Source organism: Triturus cristatus, chromosome 3_2 (genome assembly GCF_964204655.1).
Source record: "Triturus cristatus chromosome 3_2, aTriCri1.1, whole genome shotgun sequence".
NCBI classification, from domain to species: Eukaryota; Metazoa; Chordata; class Amphibia; order Caudata; family Salamandridae; genus Triturus; species Triturus cristatus.
Genome location: NC_140584.1, coordinates 1130618787 through 1130638074, shown reverse-complemented (window position 1 = coordinate 1130638074; position 19288 = coordinate 1130618787). Strand labels below are relative to the sequence as shown.

Below are 19288 nucleotides of genomic sequence, written 5' to 3'. Positions count from 1 at the left end.
GATCTGTGCTGGCTACGAGAGCGATGCCCCGACCGGGAGCGAGATCTCGGCCTTCTGGGCACAGCCGGAATCACCGGCACAGGCTGCTGAGGCAGTGGTGGAGGCGGAGGAGGTGGTGGCGGAGGAGGAGGAGACGCCACCGTCCGAGGCCGTGGAGGCGACAGACGAGGGACCACAGGCTGGGCTGTTTCCAGAGACCTAGATGCTGAATAGGTTCTGGAGTATTCCGAGTCCGAGGTACGAATCACTCTCCTCCTCTTGCGGGCAGGCCTTGAAGAGGGTGCTCTGGAGGCAGTATCCCCTGATGGAGAACGCCGGTGCCGCCTTGACCTAGATGTGGAAATGCTGACCACAGAGTGTGACAGGCTTCTCGAAGACTACCTCCTTCCGACGTCGACTTTCTTCTCGACGCCGACTTCCTTCTTGACGTCGACTTTCTACTTGACGTCGACTTGCTCCTCGACGGCGACTTCCCTCTCGATGTCGACTTGCTCCTCGACGGCGAAGATATCCTTCTCGACGGTGACCTGCGCATCGACGTTGACGACGAACGGCAGTGTCGCCTCGACGGCGAGCGCCAATGTCTTCGGGACTCAGATCGACGATGATGATGTGTCGACATCGTCTGTGATGTCCTCGATGTCGACCTCGTCCGAGGTCTCGATGTCCTTCTCCTAGACGCCGAACGTAGACGCCGTTTAGACCCAGAGCCCTGGGTCAACGGGGAGCATATCATCGTCATACCTTTCGACATCGTAGCCATCGACGTCGACCGGGACCAGTGTCGTTTCTGGGCCTTCTCGTGACTGGGGAGCCCCCCAGAGGTCAAAGCACGGGAAGTGGAAGATGAAAGGTTCCCTCCATGCCCAGAGGCCCCACCTGCATCCTGATGTCTTCTCTGTTCCAGGCCTTGAAGACGAATCTTCTCCCCGTCATGTAGGGTCCTCCTGGAGAATGACTTGCAGATGACACAGGAGTCAGGAACATGAGAAGATGGAAGACAGAGTATGCAAACCCTGTGGGAGTCTGACTTGGCCTTCTTCCTGCCACACTCGGGGCACTTGTCAAATAGGGCTAGCATTTTGACAAAAAGGAAGTGGCTTAGCTGGCCAAAAAGGACAGCAAATGGAAAATAAAGGCCCCAGACGTCGAATGAAACACTAAAACTATCAAAAAAGCTCCAAAAATTGAAGAAATACCAATAAAGGTAGAGCTCAATGCTCCAGGGTCCTGCTAGCAGGAGACGGAAAAAAGAACTGAAAGTAACTTGCCTTTGGCTGTGCATCATGGGATACCGAGGGTCTCTAGAGGGTTCCTTAAAGGCACGTATCCCTTTTCCAGAGACATAATGGCAGCCTATGGGGCTTGTCTGTCCAACCCTTCCTCTCTATCATGACAAAGGATTTTTGTGAAGGGGAGTTTCTCTTGGTGTGAAACTTAGCAAAATGTGTAAATTTAAATATTATTTGGCTATCTTTTTTGTCACTTCAGGATGAAGTGCTGGCCAGTGTAGCCTTGTTAATGTCAAGCTGCATTATTTGTCTTTGATTTTCTCTTAAGTGTCTATGCAGGACTGTAGAAGAGGACAACTTAAGAGACTATTTCTATTGCTCCAGGGTCCACGCACATGGGCGGGACTATTCACAGATTATGACTATACACAGAGATCCCCTACTACAGAACCACTGGTCCGATGTTATTGCCTTGACAACTCAGTAAAAATCACTGGATCCTGCTTCCAACTGGATAGCTGTGCTTTGCTACGGGTACGGTAAAGGGTTTTGGCAGGTGAGGCAGAAGGGATGCGGAGCAGTAGACTGACTGGCCGCAGGACCGATGGGTGCTATACCTCTTCCACAACAAAGGCTGAGGCTGATGTGGTTGTCTGTATGGAATACCCCAGCCAGAGGAGCAAAAAAACCAAAAGAGGTGATGCACTTGGCATGGCCCATTGGCCACAAACTGTGAGGCCCTTACTGGTAGAGTATATGTACCCTAACCTTGGGAAGAAACAAAGGACCAAACAACTCAATAGTTTTAATTATGAATGAGACCCATGCTAAGCAATGGAACATTATCAGTAATGCATGTTCAGCATGGACAAGGATAATACATTTCTTACCAAACATGGAATCTGACTAGAAAGCAAGAAGGCAGCAGCATCCTTTAACAGTAGCTCCTGATCATGCACCTCCTCAAGGATGGATTCAGGGAACCGGACTCCTAGAGAAGGGAAAGATGAAAACTGATCACCACTAGCAAGAAGAATCTTGGCATTTGGGATAAAAGGCCCCTGCCCCTCAGCACACTTATCACAATCACTTAACCACCAAACTTATTAACATCCCTGAGATGATATCTACTCCCATAGAGGGAGGAGTCATATGCTAAGTTACTGCGTTTTAGTTATTTCATGTCTTACACAAATCTTCTCTGACATGCTGTCCTGCGAAATAGAGGAGCTCTGGGTTATCCCAGAGGCAAAAGTCATAAGAACTTTATTTTCCTAAGGGTTTCCCTTGAAACAAGGACATGAAATAAAACACAGTGTTACTATAGTCTAGCAGCCAGATAAAAGTGGATATCAGGACAGGATGTTGAAGCAACATCTTGTCACTGGCTTCGTCAATAATCCCAGGATTCTACTCCTCAATAGTGTCAGAAAAAGCACAATCAATAGAATTGATTCGCCTGCCTCCTTGCAAACTAGTGACAAGTGACTATGGAAACGTTCTACAATTTGGATTGCAGATTATGAGATGAAATATATGTGTCTATAGTTGTTCTTCAGTGTAGATCACACCACTGGAAGTCATAAAGTTCTGGCTATAACCAGCACTGATTGTGCCAGAGAATAGTGCATTAGGGAAAGCATCTGGGCCCAATGGGGTCCCAGTGAATGCTATTAAGTCACATCCTTCCTTATGGGTTACGATCCTCTCTCAAATCTTTAAAACCGTTGCAAATGGCTACTTCCCAAAAACCTGGACAGAGAGTGTGATTGTACCCATTTTCAAACAAGCATTGGCATAGCCAATAGGTCTGGCTTTTGGGACCTTATAAGTGTTTAGCCATGCAACAGTTGATGTTGTTGCACCAAGGATATTGTGCTGCATAACAAATACTTATAAGGTCCCAAAAGCGAGACCTATTGGCTATGCCAATGCTTGTTTTATAAAAGCTTTAGTCACCCCAACATCTTTTAATAACTTGCTACTTGGAGCTACAATATTGATCAACATTGCTTATCAGCATAATTGAAGACCTCAGCTCCCATAATCATTTGGACTAACTTAAACTCATCTTGCTTAACTATAAAAATTCACATTTAATGGCAGCTAAAATTGACTGCTATACCGGCTTCAAAAATGAGCGCAAGAATGATGATTCATTTTCGACAAAGCCCACGGGTGTGGGTGAAACCTTGGTTGGAAAGGTTACCACCTGCCCATCAATTTTACACTTTTTTTTAAACTCAGCTGATATAATATACAAGCATTTGTAATGCAATAGTGTCTCGCATTTACACGAGATTGAGCTATTGACATTGCAAATGAAAATGCCTTTTATTTTTGTTTTCGTTTTTAAAACATAAATAAAAGGCATTGTCATTTACAATGGCAATAGCTTAAACTCGCGTAAGTGCGAGGCCTATTGCATTGCAAATGCTTGTTTTCTGTGGTGCCCAGGCCCATATTCTGTTCCAGTGCAAATCCGGGCACATAATACCAATGGCAATTCTTTTACAGGATGTATGTGTGTCTGATTGAATTAAGCACGTAATGCAATTTATGCATTGTTTACAGTTTGTGTCTACCGTCAAACATATGATAGAACTAATGCAGTGTTATAGTTTGCGTGTGTGTTTGTCAGGTTGCACCATGTACATGATAAACATCATGCATTGGTTGGAGGCTGTCTACATGTCCCTTTAGCACATCATACACGCAGTGCAGTATTTATAGGTTATGTTCGGGTGTCTGGCTGCATTGTGCATATGATGCTCAAATTGCAGTGTGTATTATTTGTGTCTAAAGTAGGCACATTATAAAATAGTGCAGTTTTTACAGTGCATATGTCTGGTAACCCTGCACAGGCAACACCTAGTGAAATGTTTGCTGCCTCTGCACTGAGCATATCATAAACAGAGCGCTATTTTTAGATGTATTTTTGTGTCTGCACTAAACAAGATACAAACAGTGCAGTATTTAGGCGTATGTCTGGTGCTCTAAGCATGACACATAGTCCAGTGTGTGCAGTCTATATTCTGACTGCACTAAGGGAAAACTATAAACGATGCGTTGTTTACAGTTGTGTCTGGTTGCACTGAGCACATGATACAAATTGCGCAGGAATCAGTATCCACGTGGCTACAGTACGCACACAACGCTTATTACCATCATACACATACAGAGTGACCTACTGTCTCCTTTGTAAACGTAAATACATTGAAAGGTGGAGGTGGTACATGTAACGTGAAATGTTTGCAGTCGCATTTTCAGTGTTCTGAAGAGAAAGAAAGGGTGGGTGTATTGTGAAAGTAACACTGGGAAGTAGTGACGTGTGCGAGGAAAATTGTAGGAGCGGAGAGACGCATTCCCTGTTTGTGTGCTTAGAAATGCCACTATGGGCGGAGCCAGACAGCACATAGCATATTCGGCTCCCGGGCTCACACAAATTGCCCTATCAGGATCTGCACCGAGCGGTATAAGACAATGCCAGGGCAGAGGCAGAGGCAGAAGGAACAGGGGCATTTCCAGCACTGTGGTCGTTGTCACAATAACGCACACCGAGTGACTAGAGTCGCACGGCACAGGATGAGGAACGTGATCTCACTGGAGTAGACTCGGTAGGGGATCGTGGCCACTTACTGCTTGGTGGTTCCACAAAATGCTTGTATGGCGTGCCGTGCAGGCTCTTAGGGAAAGATAGCTCACTGGGTCGATGGTCGCGCTGCAGTGATCAGTGAGTAAACTACATCATAGTTTCAAACTCCATCCGAAACCTTGTATGCTTCCGAGGTCGGTAAAACACACCCAGAAGCGCCTGTTACACTACTTGCATATGTACCCTAGAGTCTGGCTATTAAATGAACAAGCATTGGCCGCGCGGCAGTAAATGTAACGCCACGTGGCCGTAAAAAAGCGAAAGTCATCGCGATCACTCTGAAAGCGAAAGTCATCGCGATCACGATGACGCGCTAAAGCACGCTAGGGATGCGCGCGCAGTAGCGGGGGAGGGGCGGAGATGGTGCTGAAGGCTGGCGCAGGAAAGGCAGATGGCAAGGGCGATAAGGGAAGGGGGAATGCGGGGGAACAGCTGTGCGCGTGCATGCCATCGTGAACTCAAGCTTGCAGCCAGCACAAAAATGTGGGTAGCACTTTCAAAACCCACCTACTAAATGTCTTGCCAGACCAGCGCATGCGCTGGGTCAGGCGAGACCTAAAAAAGGGGATGCTAGGTGTTATTGCCCCATATCACTTTAAGATACTTCAGTGAAATTAATCGGTAGAGTGATCCTTGCTAGGCTGGATAACTGGGCCAAAGAAAATGAGATTTTGACTGATGCACAATTTCGGTTCAGGGAAGAGTTGGGCACTGTAGAACAGGGTATTAACTTGCATCTTACTATAAGTCAAAATACACGCAAGCAAAGGAGGGGCACATTCATTTGGGTTTTGCAGATCTGTCAAGTGCTTTCAACCTTGTGAACCATGACAAATAATGGCTAGTCTTATGGATACGGGCTATTTTCTCTCCCAGTTATATGCCTCTTTATCATCATCTGTGCGTTATGGTAGTAACAAAACGCACAGATACGTTTCTGGTGACCCAGGGGATTAGGCAGGGATGCGTGCTTGCACCCCTATTGCTTTTCCTATAAATTAATGGGGTGAACCGTTTCCTGTAAAATGAGAAAGCTGATATTCCGTGGGTGGGAGCTCATCTTGCCCCTATACTGTAATACGCAGATGATGCGGTGCTCCTCTCCCGGACAAAACGGCCTTCAGCGGCTGGTTCACAACTAATTTATGTTTATGGAGAATAGTGAATTAAAACTAAATCTAGGAAATCATTTACTATGACCTATGGGAAAAATAAGAAACCTGTGATGCTTTTGTACCGGGACAAAAATTAGAAGAACTAAAACTTTTATCTACCTGGGTATCATAGTCTCCCAAAAAGGTGACTGGGCATCTCATATGGAAACTGATAAATTAAAATTTATTAGGGCTATTGCTGCAGTCTTTAGCTTTTCATAGGAAATAAGCCCTTAAGAGAAATGATTAAGCTCTAAAGAAGTAAATGTTTGTCGGTAGCCTTGTATGGCTCCCCGGTGTAGGGTAGGGAAAAGTGTAACCTGCTGCAGGTCCAGGAAAATACTTTTTTACGGAGGCTCCTGGGCGAACCTAGTTCGGCCTCTACTTTCATAGTGCTCAAAGAACTAGGCATATAATTAATTGAAGATAATATACATCTAAATACCTTAAAGAAGTGGCATAGTATTTGGTCATAGGAGGGTTCCAAATTTTTAAGGGAGGTCATAAGGAACTGCTTGGGTTTGGACATTCTGATAATATTCCGTGGTTGCTGAATACGAGATCCTTATTAAAAGAATTAGAGGAAGACTTAAACTACATAGAACCTTACAGCATCTTGAAATGTAATAAATCTGAAATTAAAACACTTTATCTTGCATAAAAAGACCACCTGTAGAGAACTCCAGGAAATTACTTACCCTATAATGTACAGTTACTGCATGGACAATGTTGTACAGGGGATACAAGAATATTTGATTGGTGTAAAAAGTGTTTATGACAGGTTTTTGCTGACAAGATAATGGTTTGAGTTGATTCTCATGTAGTGGTCTTCCCAAAAGCCGATTTGTGGTCCCGAATTTTACCTAGATGCCCATGTGATGGAAAGGCAACACAATCAACATCACATGTAATGCGGTTTTGTAATTTTTATAGTGATATTAGAACATTTCTATTACACCCTCTTTTTCTGTCACAGGGTGTGGTCCACCATCAGGCGGCTCTTATCTTTTTAAAAAATGTACCAAATAATAAAACATGTACGATTCTTACTTTTATTAAAATAGCCCTTCGTAGGCGCAAAACATAAATTTATTTAGATAATTTACGCTATGAAGTCAATTGAAAGGGTCGCGGGATTACATGTAAAATCCCTGAGTCTCCTTGCAACTCTCACACAGTAGCATTTTTAAGATTGTATTCTATTTTAAAATATCTGTATTGCATGGTTTTTTATTAACTTAACTGTGAAGCATTTTTAGTCCGAATTGTACAGTGCTTAGATTTTATATGTTTTTATTGTACTTTGAATCTTTTATGAATTTGCATATAATTTGAATAAAGATATCTTTGAATCAATACTATGGTTTTGTCATCGCCTTCCCTTACGATTCTGTATTACTGCACGCTATCCAGAAGAGAGCTTAAAAAATAAATGTAGTCATTTAACAAACAAAAAAGGATTTCTGCATTAATGAACAGACCAGGTGAGAAGATGTCTGGGTTGAAGCGGATATCGAAGGACGTTTCACTGATGGAGCCCACAACTTTACAAGCCTTCTGGATAACCTCTCTGCTCTTGGGATCCACTGAGAAGAAATAAGAAAAACATTTATTTTAAAAACAAACCCCATGAGTACTTTGTTAAAGTAAACAATATACAGGACTTTAGTTGGAAGCAGAAATCAATAAGGGAGGATAAAATGGTGGTTAACAGACATGCAGAAGGTGTTCATGCTTAAGGAAAGCAACAAGATCAAAAGAGTGACATGATATATATATCTATATATATATATATATCTCACAGCCCACAGAAGCATGCGCACATGAACAAAAACTTATTTTTGAAATCATTTTATAAGGTACCAGAATAAATCATAAATAGGTACATTATTGACAATTTTTAATCCAGTAAACATTTCATTTAGTAAAGCACATTTACGGTTTGTTTTGTTGGTACACTAATATGTCCAGACAGTAATGTTTTGTGAATGTGCAGTGGTGACCATGTTGCTGTCTTACATATGGCTGTTAAGATGATGTTCCCATGAATTCCATAGTAGCCCCTACTTATGTGTAGTGTGGGGTCTAGAAGGTACGAGAGAGCTCTCTGACTTAGAGAAACAGGTTTGAATGCATCTTACAATCCATCTTACAATGGCCGCCTTTGAAACTGCCTGACCGCTAGGTGTTTAGCGTTAGCAACAAAAAAGTTGAGTACTCTAATGAAGGATTTTGTCCTGTCGATATAATAAGAGTGCCCTTTCCACGTCAAATGCATGCAAAGCCCTCTCCGCAACTGAATCATATTGTGGGAAGAAACCTGGTAACATGAATGGTTGACTATGGTGGAAAGGAGAAACCACTTTGGGGAAAAAGCTTTGCATTAATACAAAACAGCACTCCGTCTCTATGTATCTGAATGAGTGCCTGTAATTCACTAACTCGTCTTAAAGACCTATTAGCTACCAAGAAGCCTACTTTTTATGAAATGATCTGAAAATATAACCATATTAAACTTTCAAGCAGGAGCTGAAGGCATTCATGGAGGAATAACCCCTTTAATACCCCATAAAAGCTTTAATTACTGGAACTCTAAAAAGGGAAAAGTGTTCCTTGTTCTTCATATATGTGGCTACTGCAGCCAGGTTGAGGCATATATAGGGTTATGCTAGTCTGTGTTTTGCAGATGTAAAAAGTAGGAAATGATAGATGGGAGGTGCTCCGCTAGAAGCTGTATGTTGTGATGAACTAGCCGTGGCTAAATCTGCTATTTGGCGTAGACCGAATAAGAGAATGTGTGCCTCCTGTATGTGCATGTAGTACATTGCTGTCAAGCTATTTGCCTTTGTACGGACAACATTGTCCCAGACAACTATATAAAAGGCTTTGAGCGCCAGGGAAATGGAGCACAGTTCGAGGTAGTTGATATGCCTGTTCTGCTTTAGAGGAGTTCATGTACCTCGCATAGTTATGTTACCAAGAGCTGCGGACCATCATATGAGCGATGCGTCGAAAGAGAGTACAAGAAAGGCCTGCCTAATAGGTAGTTGGTATTCCACCAACGCAGAGAGTACAGAGTGTTGGCTTTTATCAACACTAGATTGTCCATCAGATGCTCCCCTTGTGACCACTGACTGACAAGGCACAGTTTGGGGTTGGGGGGGGGCATGAGTAATCTGACATGTGGACAATTGCTATACATGATGGCATCATCCATAGCATTTTATTGACCGTTCTTACAGGCACTAGGCAAACTGACTGAAAATGAGGCAGCAGCTGTTAAAATGCCATTACCATCTGTTGGTTTGGGTTAGCTTTCCCCATATCTCTATGTGTTCTTGGGGTCATGAAAGGTTTGTTGTTGCCTTAGGTTTGTTTGTGGCTGGGAACCTTGGCCTGACTCCTCTCGGTATGTTCTATGAAAATTGAACCTTGTGGTGCTTGTTTGTTTGGCACTCCTTGATTTGTCAATATGCGTGTATTCTTTATTTTCTCAAACATTTCATCCACCTTGGAACCACAAACATGTTCACAAAATTCCATTCAATGTGGGAGGTACTGTTGCACCTCCACTTCAAAACCGGATATCTGGAGCTAAACCATGACCGTGTCGTCTAGTGCACAGCAGATAATGGTTTTTAAGATTTCCCCTCTGCAACAAGCTTCTTGTATGCCGCCGGCAGATGTTGCATTAGTGCCTCCACCTGCTATCAATGGAATCTATCATATTTTGATAGTAATGCCCCAGAACCTGCGATGCAGCACTGCGTTGTGGCACCCATCGCATCTTGTTTACCCACAGTGTCTACGCGCTTTCTTTATCTAGGGGTGGGACATCGTTGGTAGCCTGTGCTGGTGCCCTCTTTCTGGCTGTAGGCACCACCAGGGGGTTTAAGGAAACATGTCTTCAGGAGAGGACTTGTATTTTTCGATACAGGGTTCAACTACCCTGGGCCTGACACAGTCTATAACACTGTCAGAGACTGACTTCAGCATGTCCTTTAGCATGGGCAAGAACTTAACACTTTGTACTTTGCTATAGAAGGCCTCAACTAGGAAATAGTCTTCATCCTCATGATGTGCATTGTGAGGTTGTGATTTCAGGCTGTTCTCTGTATTAAAGAATGATATGCTGTGGTATCATCTGGTGGAGATGGTTTTGGAAGATAAGGCTCTATGTCATGATCTTCAGGAGTGCCAACATTGTGCTCTTCTCATGGCTCATATCCTACTCCTGTGGGTTGACCCTATGGGTCTCCTTCCCCACATGTGCTTCCTGGGTGTGAGAGGGAGTGAACAGGCTCCTCTGGGGATTCTGGTGGAGGAGGTGGCAGTCGTGGGTCTGGGGTAGGTAGCAGAGAAGGTGGTGTGCGAGGGTTTGGTGAAATAGATGATGTAGGTAAGCGTGCAGTGTGTGGTGCTGATTTGGTGTGGCAGGCAGGGGCTCCTTGCACTTCTTGTGCCCTGGGTGCTGAGGTGCGTCATAATAGAGTTCATCCTCAAAAGTCAGCTTACTCTTCCTTGGAATGGGATGAATCGTGGAAACTGACTTTTGCTGTGTAGGCTTTGCTGAGATTCTGCCAGTGTTCAGATGATTAAATAGACTTTTTCGATAGGCATTGAGGTCCACCTCTATTCTTTCGAGAAAGGGGGCCTCCAAAGTACTCCAGAAGGATACTGAAGGAATGTTCTGCCTCGCCTTCCGCTCTGACCTTTCTGACCTGATGTTTACAGCTCTGAAGTTGAAGGTTTGGGGCACTTTAGGCAGGATGAGGTCAAAGAGGTACGTGGCTAGTGTGAGGCTCTGAAACCTCATCACAGTTCAGAAGGGGGCCTCAAGGTTAGAAGTGGACACCCAGCTTTTTTTTGGGTTCAGGACTGGATGACTAACTCCCCCTGGTGTAGAGCTCTTTCCTACCACATGGCCACTTGTGATGGTGTGTTTTTTCCCTAAGCCCGGCTCAACACTCTCAGACCTCGGTACCTTCCTTGTAGGCCATCTCCGAAAGGGCCTAAACCACACCGTTTCAGGATTTGGTGTGTGCTCTTTGACTGGTGCCTCTGAGAGACTCTCCAGTTCTTTCTCAACTTCAAGGGAATCCTCTTCTCTGAAGAGGTTTGGAGTGTCCGACATGCGCCCAGGGTCGCTCTCTCTCCAGTATCTTTGCTCCATGCATCAGAAGGCCAAGCAGAAGTTGCAGTTCGACTCCTGGTGTCCTGGAGAAAGGAATAGGTTACAAACATCGTGCTGATCGAATCAGAGGTATTTAGCACTGCAATGTGGGCAGAATCGAAAAGGAGCCCACTCCATCTGCCTACATTCACCAAGGTAGAGACCCTGGCAACTGAATTACGACCGGATTGAGTGTTATCTATGGAGCTGACCACGCATATCCGAGCGAAGGAGATTGACCTCTTTCTCTGTTGAACTAAAGTCGTCATGAGCAACAGGGTCATTATCAGAGCAGACACTTACCATGCCAAAACTCAATGAAGGAAAAAACACGGGTGCAAAGTTTAAAAAAAAATCATAACGTTATACTTTGGGTGGAGTTGATGCCAAAGCGCATTGCAGACTAACTGAGCAGTCATTCTACATCTCATGGTTCGAAACTTCTTTGAAGAAAATCAACAGTTTCAACCATGTCTCCATAGATAGTCAGCTAAATGGGTGCAACGTCTACTAGGGGGATTTCAAGTTCAAGGCAGTAACACCAAGTAAGCTGTGGTATAACACATGGTCAGGAAAAGCTCTGGTAACCGTACCATGCTCTATTGTAAGATAAACCTCTTGCTACCATGGGCCAAAACCTAGAGTAAGAGCAAAGGGTCACCATGGGAGAACTCCATGTACAAGCTTCAGGGAGACGTGGAAGACCCTGAGAATAACTCCCATCTTGAATGAGCTCACTTACCTTACTGTTCTGCAGATGAAAATCCCAGTACTGCTGTGGAGGTGGGCACCAGAAAACACTTATTTCTTCAGGATATTATTAATAATATATACTGAAAGGCAGGCACACACGAGACAAGAAGTGGTGGTGCAATATGCTGATGCACCCAAAGCAAAAACAATGCGGGCAGTCGGAGTGAGAAGACGTGATGGGGGCGAGTTCTCAACTAAGAAGAACCTATACACAAAGAGTTGATTATTTCCAGAAGCCACACAAACGCCATACATCAAGGGTCTACCCGCCACAGTTGAGAGTTGGACTGGGAGACTTGGACGTTTGGAGAAGTAGGTGTGAGATGCAGCCAGGTTTAAAGGGATAAAAGACAGAAGCATGAAATGTAACCGGCTCTAGTCTCCCGGCCTCACAGCCAACCCCTTTCATGGAGTAAAGTGCATCCATATAACTCCATTGTATTCTTGTAACCCCAAAGTAAAGTCTGCAAAGTCCTTGAATTAAACAAGAAAACCACAACGCATGCATTTTACAGGAAATCAATTTTAAGACAAAGCTAAGGTGCACTGTACAGAATTACGGAGTAAGTTTGCAATCATGGTTTTTAACAAGATATCAGATTAAATAATGTTAGAGCAATTATAGTGATTTACACCAGTGATTAATATTCAGCCATTCATATTAAGCTAGCACCCCAAGCTGCAAGCCAAACATGAACTGCTGGTATCATGCTGGTGGAATACCTGTTCCATCTTGGGATGCCAGGTTGTCAGCCAGCTCCTTAACCTGAGCAAGATGCCCCACATTTTCTTCAACCTTACCATCTTCAGATAATGCATCTTTTGGTTTTTCATCCAGCGATCCTTCTGCTGTGAGAGAGATGCCATTCTGCAAAGAATTAGCGTTATCGTGTATGGTGGTCTTCTGCTGCATCAGCTGCAAGGCAGCTATCTTCATGAACATGAGGTACCTATCAGAGAAAGAAGGGAAGACTGTTCTTTAATTCAGCTTCACATTGTTTACACAACTGCAAGTAAAGGGCAGGCTGAAGTCTCTCTTTTTGAGGATTGCATTTAGTTTCTGCACATCCCTCGTCAACAAATCTGAGACTCATGCGGATAAACTCAAACTAAGTTCCCTCCCACTAAGCGAGCCACAAAATGCCAAATACTCAATACTCCAAGATGTTGTACTACATGGCACCCAAAAGGTAAAATGACATAAAACTATGCCCGATGATGAAAGAACTCTAGGCTGTAACTTTTAGTAGCAAATGAAATGTAGAATAATCTTTTAGGACTGGCATTTAGTCCTGAAGTAATGTTCATGAACCATCTGACCCCCAGTGCTTTCAGGATCACATACATGACTTAGTTATTATGATCTGCTAAAGTGTAAGCCAAAGAAAGCAATGATACTTAGACTTGTGGTCTGAGATGAGGCATTTCTCTAAGCTGACAGACTATATTTAGATAGGATGCTACTTCTACTGCAATGTGTTCTACGTGACATGGTCGTAAAGATGTAACATTTAACAGTCTTAAATAACAAAGAAAACATACACTTTTCTGACAGCAGCTTACTTGCTGAAATAAACTTTCCACTGTCAGTGGAATGTTGCTAATATGCAGTAAATAAATTGTACAATCGAGAGCAAAAACAAATACAGCCAATGTATTGCTTTCCTTGTTAAAGTATATAATGCACACACAATAAAATATAATATCTCATAGGTAGACTGAAAGGCGACTTCAGACACATATTAAGCAGAGCCAAACATAAAACTGAATTTTCCCTAAACCCAGAAGCCTTTAAGACATGCAACCACACTCTCCGTACCATTCATTACCATCAGGAAACTGTAATGCCCCTGCACCAGCGTGGTCATTCTGACCCATCCAGTAGAGCTCTCTTTTTTATGTCACGCCTTGCAAACGACCAATTGTCCTGACCAACTACTTACCTTTGGTTCGCTTTACTGTCACTCTAATTTGTTTGCTTCTTTTTTGTTGGCTTACCTTTCCTCCTTCTGTTGGTCTCTCCTCTAGAGCATTGCCTCTTAACCAGCCTTTTGATTTGGCAGACTTGTATCCTGTTATGTTAACTTCTAGGGAACTACTTTTTTCTTTCTGTTTAAGCAGTCTAAGAAAGTGCATGTGTTTTCCATCTCTTTCGTGTGTTTCTCCCCTGCCCTATTGTGCTTCATGCTGCTCTCTCCCTCATGTGCATCTCCCCTCGCACTCAACTTGCTCTCTCACTAGCCCCCAATGTTGTTTTCTGCTTCTAGTGCTTATTTTCTCCTCCTCCCCACCCGACCTTGTCCTCCCTCCCACCTGTTCCCTTCCTATATCCTGGTCTTTTTTTGCTATATTGTATCTTTTAGGAGAGCCAGGCAGCAAACTGCTGCTGGCCCATCACTTTGAACTACTCTAATTTCATTTTTTTAAAATTTATAGATTCAGCTCATATATGTAAATTAAAACAATTGTGCCTTTTTCATTTCATAGGCTCAAACCTATAAAACCACAGCTGCATCTTTTCGCCTATTTACTCTTTCTATTGGGCAAAGCTGCATAGCATCAACGAAAAATGCTTTTTGCTAATGCGGTTCAGCATTGATAAAAGAAAGTGGCAAAGCAAATAGATCTAAAAGGTGAGACCTACTTCGTTTTTCAATTCTTGCATTCATTGACGTTTGATATGCAAAAAAAAATTACTAACTAATAACAAACAAATTGGATGTATGCCAATGAGCACATCAGCCCCGGGACACACTGGGCGCAACATAGCACTAGAAAGAAACAAACATAACAATTTATAATGAAGGAATAGTCACAGAGGACCTCAAGGCCTCACTAATTTAAACAATGCATGATGGTCAGCATTTACCATCACCCATTTTCACAGGAAATGACAGCACTAGATTTCCCATCATCCATCTGCCCAGGAAAGGACATTACTGGTTTCCTGCCCACAGCACCCTGCGCTACTCCCACCTCCCAGGACCTACTTAATGGTGGCTGCAGTGTGGAAGTGCCAAATATCAGCACAGCACCTGGAATCCTAATTCTACCTCTACCCACTGATGCCCTGCTGCTCTCCTCTGTGCTCTCAAATCCAGCCGCTGCTCCCAGCACTCCACTAGTTCACACTCGTACAAAGCAGCCCCCTACTCACTCACAGAGAGCAAATGTCATCAACACAAAACGCAACACTTGCATGCATGCTACTCAACACCTGCTCACCAAAAATGTCACAAATATATGAGACCTACTGCACGAACATGCTCTTCCTCATGGAAATATGGCTGAGCCCCACCTCTGCACTGGACATCACTACAGCTATCCCCACCGGCTGCAACATCGTCAGGTTGTGGATTTGCCATCATATTCAAAGACACCATCACCTGTACAACTGACACGGACATCCCCACGCAACACCTTATATTGAAGTTATGAATCACAGCCACCTTCTCCCTAGCAACCAGACTAAGAGGGCTCCACACCAATTTCGCGAGAAGCATCATGGCCTTCATTGCCCTCCTCATTATCAACGTCAGCACTTTCATCGTCCTCAGAGACCTTAACTTTCGCCTACAAGTCCACACCAACCCAATGTCTACAGCCCTTCTCGAAACCTCCAAAACTTTGCCTCACTCTGCACCTTACCTAAACCTACCCACCCACCCACACCACCGGACACCTATTGGACCAGTTCTTCTCCTGAATCAGCAACATCAGTTCACAAACCTGCAACTATGACCGGGACAGACCACGCCTGTGTTAGTATCAGCATACCAAACCCACACCATCACAGACCTACCAAACCCGGAACTGCATGCAGCAGCTGGATAAGGATCATAGAAGATAAGTGGTCTTCTGCCCTCTCTCCGCTTCTACCCGAGCACACTTGTAACTTGCAGAAAGCCATGAAGAATCTCAACAGTTGGATCACTGCATGTGCCGACACCCTGGCTCCACTCAAAGCCAACCCAACTGAAAGAGCCCCACAACAAGCCAAGACACTACAGATAAAGATATCTTAAAATCAGCCCAAAGACACTACCACCAGCAGATACGAACACAAAGCGCAAAGCTTTGCAGATCGCACTGATACTGGCACTAACAGTAGCAAGGAAATCTTCAACATCAAAGATTTAGCTGTGCCTCCTGCCTCCTAGAGCCTCCACCTCCACCACACACACATATGCCCTTTGCAATAGGCTCTCAGAATCTTTCTGTACCAAAATCACCTCCCTATAGAGCAACTTTCATCATCAACCGGACCCAGTCACCATTGCAACTCAACTTCTTATCACTGCCGAAGAACGAACCCTGATCACTTGGCAGACCTTCGAAATCGCCGCTATCTTGAAGACCATCCACTCTGGGATCCATGTGACACTTGCCCCCACCATGCCTTCACCAATGGATACCTACCGATCAACAAAGCAATAACACCCCAATCCTCTACGTCCCCATCAATTTAGCCACATTACCGGACACCTGGAAAAAAAGCAATTTTCACGCCCCGTCTCAAGAACCCACCCACTGACAAACTAGAGACCCATCTCACTCCTTACATATCAGACAAAGGTCTTAGAGAAACGAATCAACTGATGTCTCAACAACCACCTGCTCTTCGACGCCATGCAGTCTGGAGTCAGGCCAAACCACAGTATAAAAAAGCATTCATCACCGCCACAGACTACATTTGCATGATGTTTGACAAAGGACACACGGCAGCCTCATTCTCCAGGGCCTCTCGCCAGCATCTGATTTGGTCTCACACCACATCCTCATCGGGTGCCTGCACAAGACAGGCGCCCAAGGATGCTCTTCACTGGATCTGTTCCTTCTTAACAGACAGAATACAAGCCGTTAGCCTTGCACCTTACTCCTCGGAAGCCTGCAAACACATCTGAGCAGTGCCTTAAGTTTTATATAATTAAGCCTCACCCTCTTCAACGCCAAAATGACACTTGTGGCCAAAATCATCTGTGCATATGACATCAACATCCTCACCTACATCGAGGACACGCAAATCACTCTTCCTCGCGGACAGGACCCCCAACAAAAGAAACAAGTTCACCGCATGCATGACTGAAGTTGCTAACTGGATGAAAGCCAACTGTCTCAAGCTCAACAATGACAAGACAAAGGTAGCAATCTTCAGCAAGAACACTTTAAATGGATCACCAGCTGGTGGCCAGCCGAACTCGGACCCAAATGCAACACCCACATCAGGAACCTCTAAATAATCATGAGCAGCAAACTGGACTTTACCGCACAAGCCAACGCTGTAACTGCATCCTGCTTTCACACCCTGGAGATGCTGAGGGAGATATTCTAGTGGCTCCCACCAACACTAAAACAAATGTCACTCATGCCTTGGTCACAAGCAAGTTGGACAACAGGAACACCCTCTACACCAGGATAATCAACCTACTCACTAAAAGACTAGAAACCATCCAGAACTCAACAACCTCTTATACAGAACTCACACCACACCACACCACACCACACCACAGGAAGCTACACTGGCTCCCAATACACAAATACGTACACATACATTCAGGGCACTACACTGCGGAATGGCCTACCACTCCACATCAGACCATGCTCCTCTCTGCTTGAATTCCACAAACAGCTGAATGCACATGTTACTTACTTGTGTAACGATATATCTGTAAGAGACATTAGTTAGTGATAGATTCCTTACCTTAGAATATCCCCAGGCATCAGACTGGATCCGGAAGGTTTTCGTCAGCAGTACCCCTGCGCATTGGTAGGCGTCGTTGTGCGGCTCCACGTATGTCGGTGGCGTTGTAGCTGCAGAGATGACGTAGTCGGAGCTACTTAGACGTGCCCACGCGCGCGGACGTCAGTTCTGTACATAACTTTTCCGTACCAGGAGCACAGAGCCATGCCAGAGACCGACTACTGGTGCAATAGAACTAGGGCCCTGAAAGGGATGACCTGAACCCTAGAGAACAGTTCGCAGAACAGGGAGGATGGGCGGGCGGTAAGGAATCTATCACTAACTAATGTCTCTTACAGATATATCGTTACACAAGTAAGTAACTTGTGCATCTGAAAGAGACATGTTAGTGATAGATTCCTTACCTTGAATACATGCCCAAGCAATACCAACCCTGGTGGTGGGTCTGCGAAGTGAGATTACACCAGAAAGTCACGGAAAACCGAACGGCCAAAGAAGCAGTCTCTCCGGACCTGACTGTCAAGGCAATAGTGCTTAGTGAAAGTATGCAACGAAGCCCAAGTGGCCGCTTGACAGATGTCTTGCAGGGGGACACCGCGTCCCAATGCTGTAGTAGCTGCTGTTGCCGTGGTAGAATGGGCGCGTAGCCCAACCGGAGGCTCCTTTTTAGCCACAGAGTAACAAGCTTTAATGCACAAGACAACCCATCGGGAGATAGTCCGCTTGTGCACAGCCCGACCTTTCTTGGCACCCACGTAGCCAACAAAGAGCTGGTCATCCACCCGGAACTGTTGTGTGCGGTTGAGATAGAACGAAAGTGCACGTTTTGGGTCCAGATGGTGGAGCCTCTCCTCTTCTCTTGAAAGTTGCGGAAAGAAAGTGGGCAGAGTGACAGTTTGCCCGAGATGAAAGGCAGACTACTTTTGGTAGAAAGGAGGGACGCGGCCGAAGCACAACCTTGTCCGGATGAATCGCCAGGAAGGGAGGTTTACAGGAAAGAGCCTGTAGCTCACTCACCCGCCGAGCGGAGGTGATAGCCACCAGGAAGACAGTCTTCAAAGTTAATAACCGCAAAGGACAGTTATGAAGAGGCTCAAAGGGAGTGCACATCAAGTATGTGAAAACCAGGTTCAAGTCCCATTGAGGCATCACAAAAGGAATTGGAGGGAAAAGGTGAGTAATGCCTTTGATAAATCTATTGACAACTGGGGACTTGAAAAGAGAGGGCTGATCAGGCAGCCTAAGAAAGGCTGAAAGAGCAGAAAGGTAGCCCTTGATAGTGCCCAGAGCAGAGCCCTGCTGGGCCAAAGAGAGAAAGAACAATAGGACCTCAGAAAGAGGGGCAGAAAGAGGATCTACAGTTTTTGCTGTGCACCATGCCACAAATTGTTTCCACCGACATGCGTACACCGTTTTAGTGGAGAGACGCCTGGCTGCCAGAATCACATTACAGACTTCAGGAGGCAAGTCAAATGGAATCAGCTGTCGCCACTTAATCTCCACGCAAGGAGGCGGAGGCTGGACAGGTTCGGGTGGAGGACCGTCCCCTGTTGCTGCGACAGGAGATCCTCCCGAAGAGGCAGTCGGATCGGGGGATCCACGCTCATTAGCTCGGGATAC

The 19288-nt window shown here is 44.9% G+C and overlaps 1 protein-coding gene across 4 annotated transcripts in view; it reads right to left on the bottom strand.

The window, feature by feature from the left end:
- The window catches only part of CLUH (CLUH binding protein of NUMT mRNA), a 398416-nt gene that overhangs the window by 140051 nt on the left and 239077 nt on the right, over positions 1-19288 (bottom strand). For 2 of the 4 annotated variants that reach the window (XM_085649931.1, XM_085649929.1), the window contains exons 11-13: positions 12769-12917; positions 7523-7627; positions 2123-2223 (exon numbers count right to left, since the gene is read on the bottom strand). In XM_085649931.1, coding sequence (XP_085506057.1) covers positions 2123-2223; positions 7523-7627; positions 12769-12917 — 355 coding nt within the window. Of the gene's footprint in view, positions 1-2122; positions 2224-7522; positions 7628-12690; positions 12918-19288 lie in introns of all 4 variants that reach the window. The other 2 variants (XM_085649930.1, XM_085649928.1) reach the window with 1 other exon arrangement.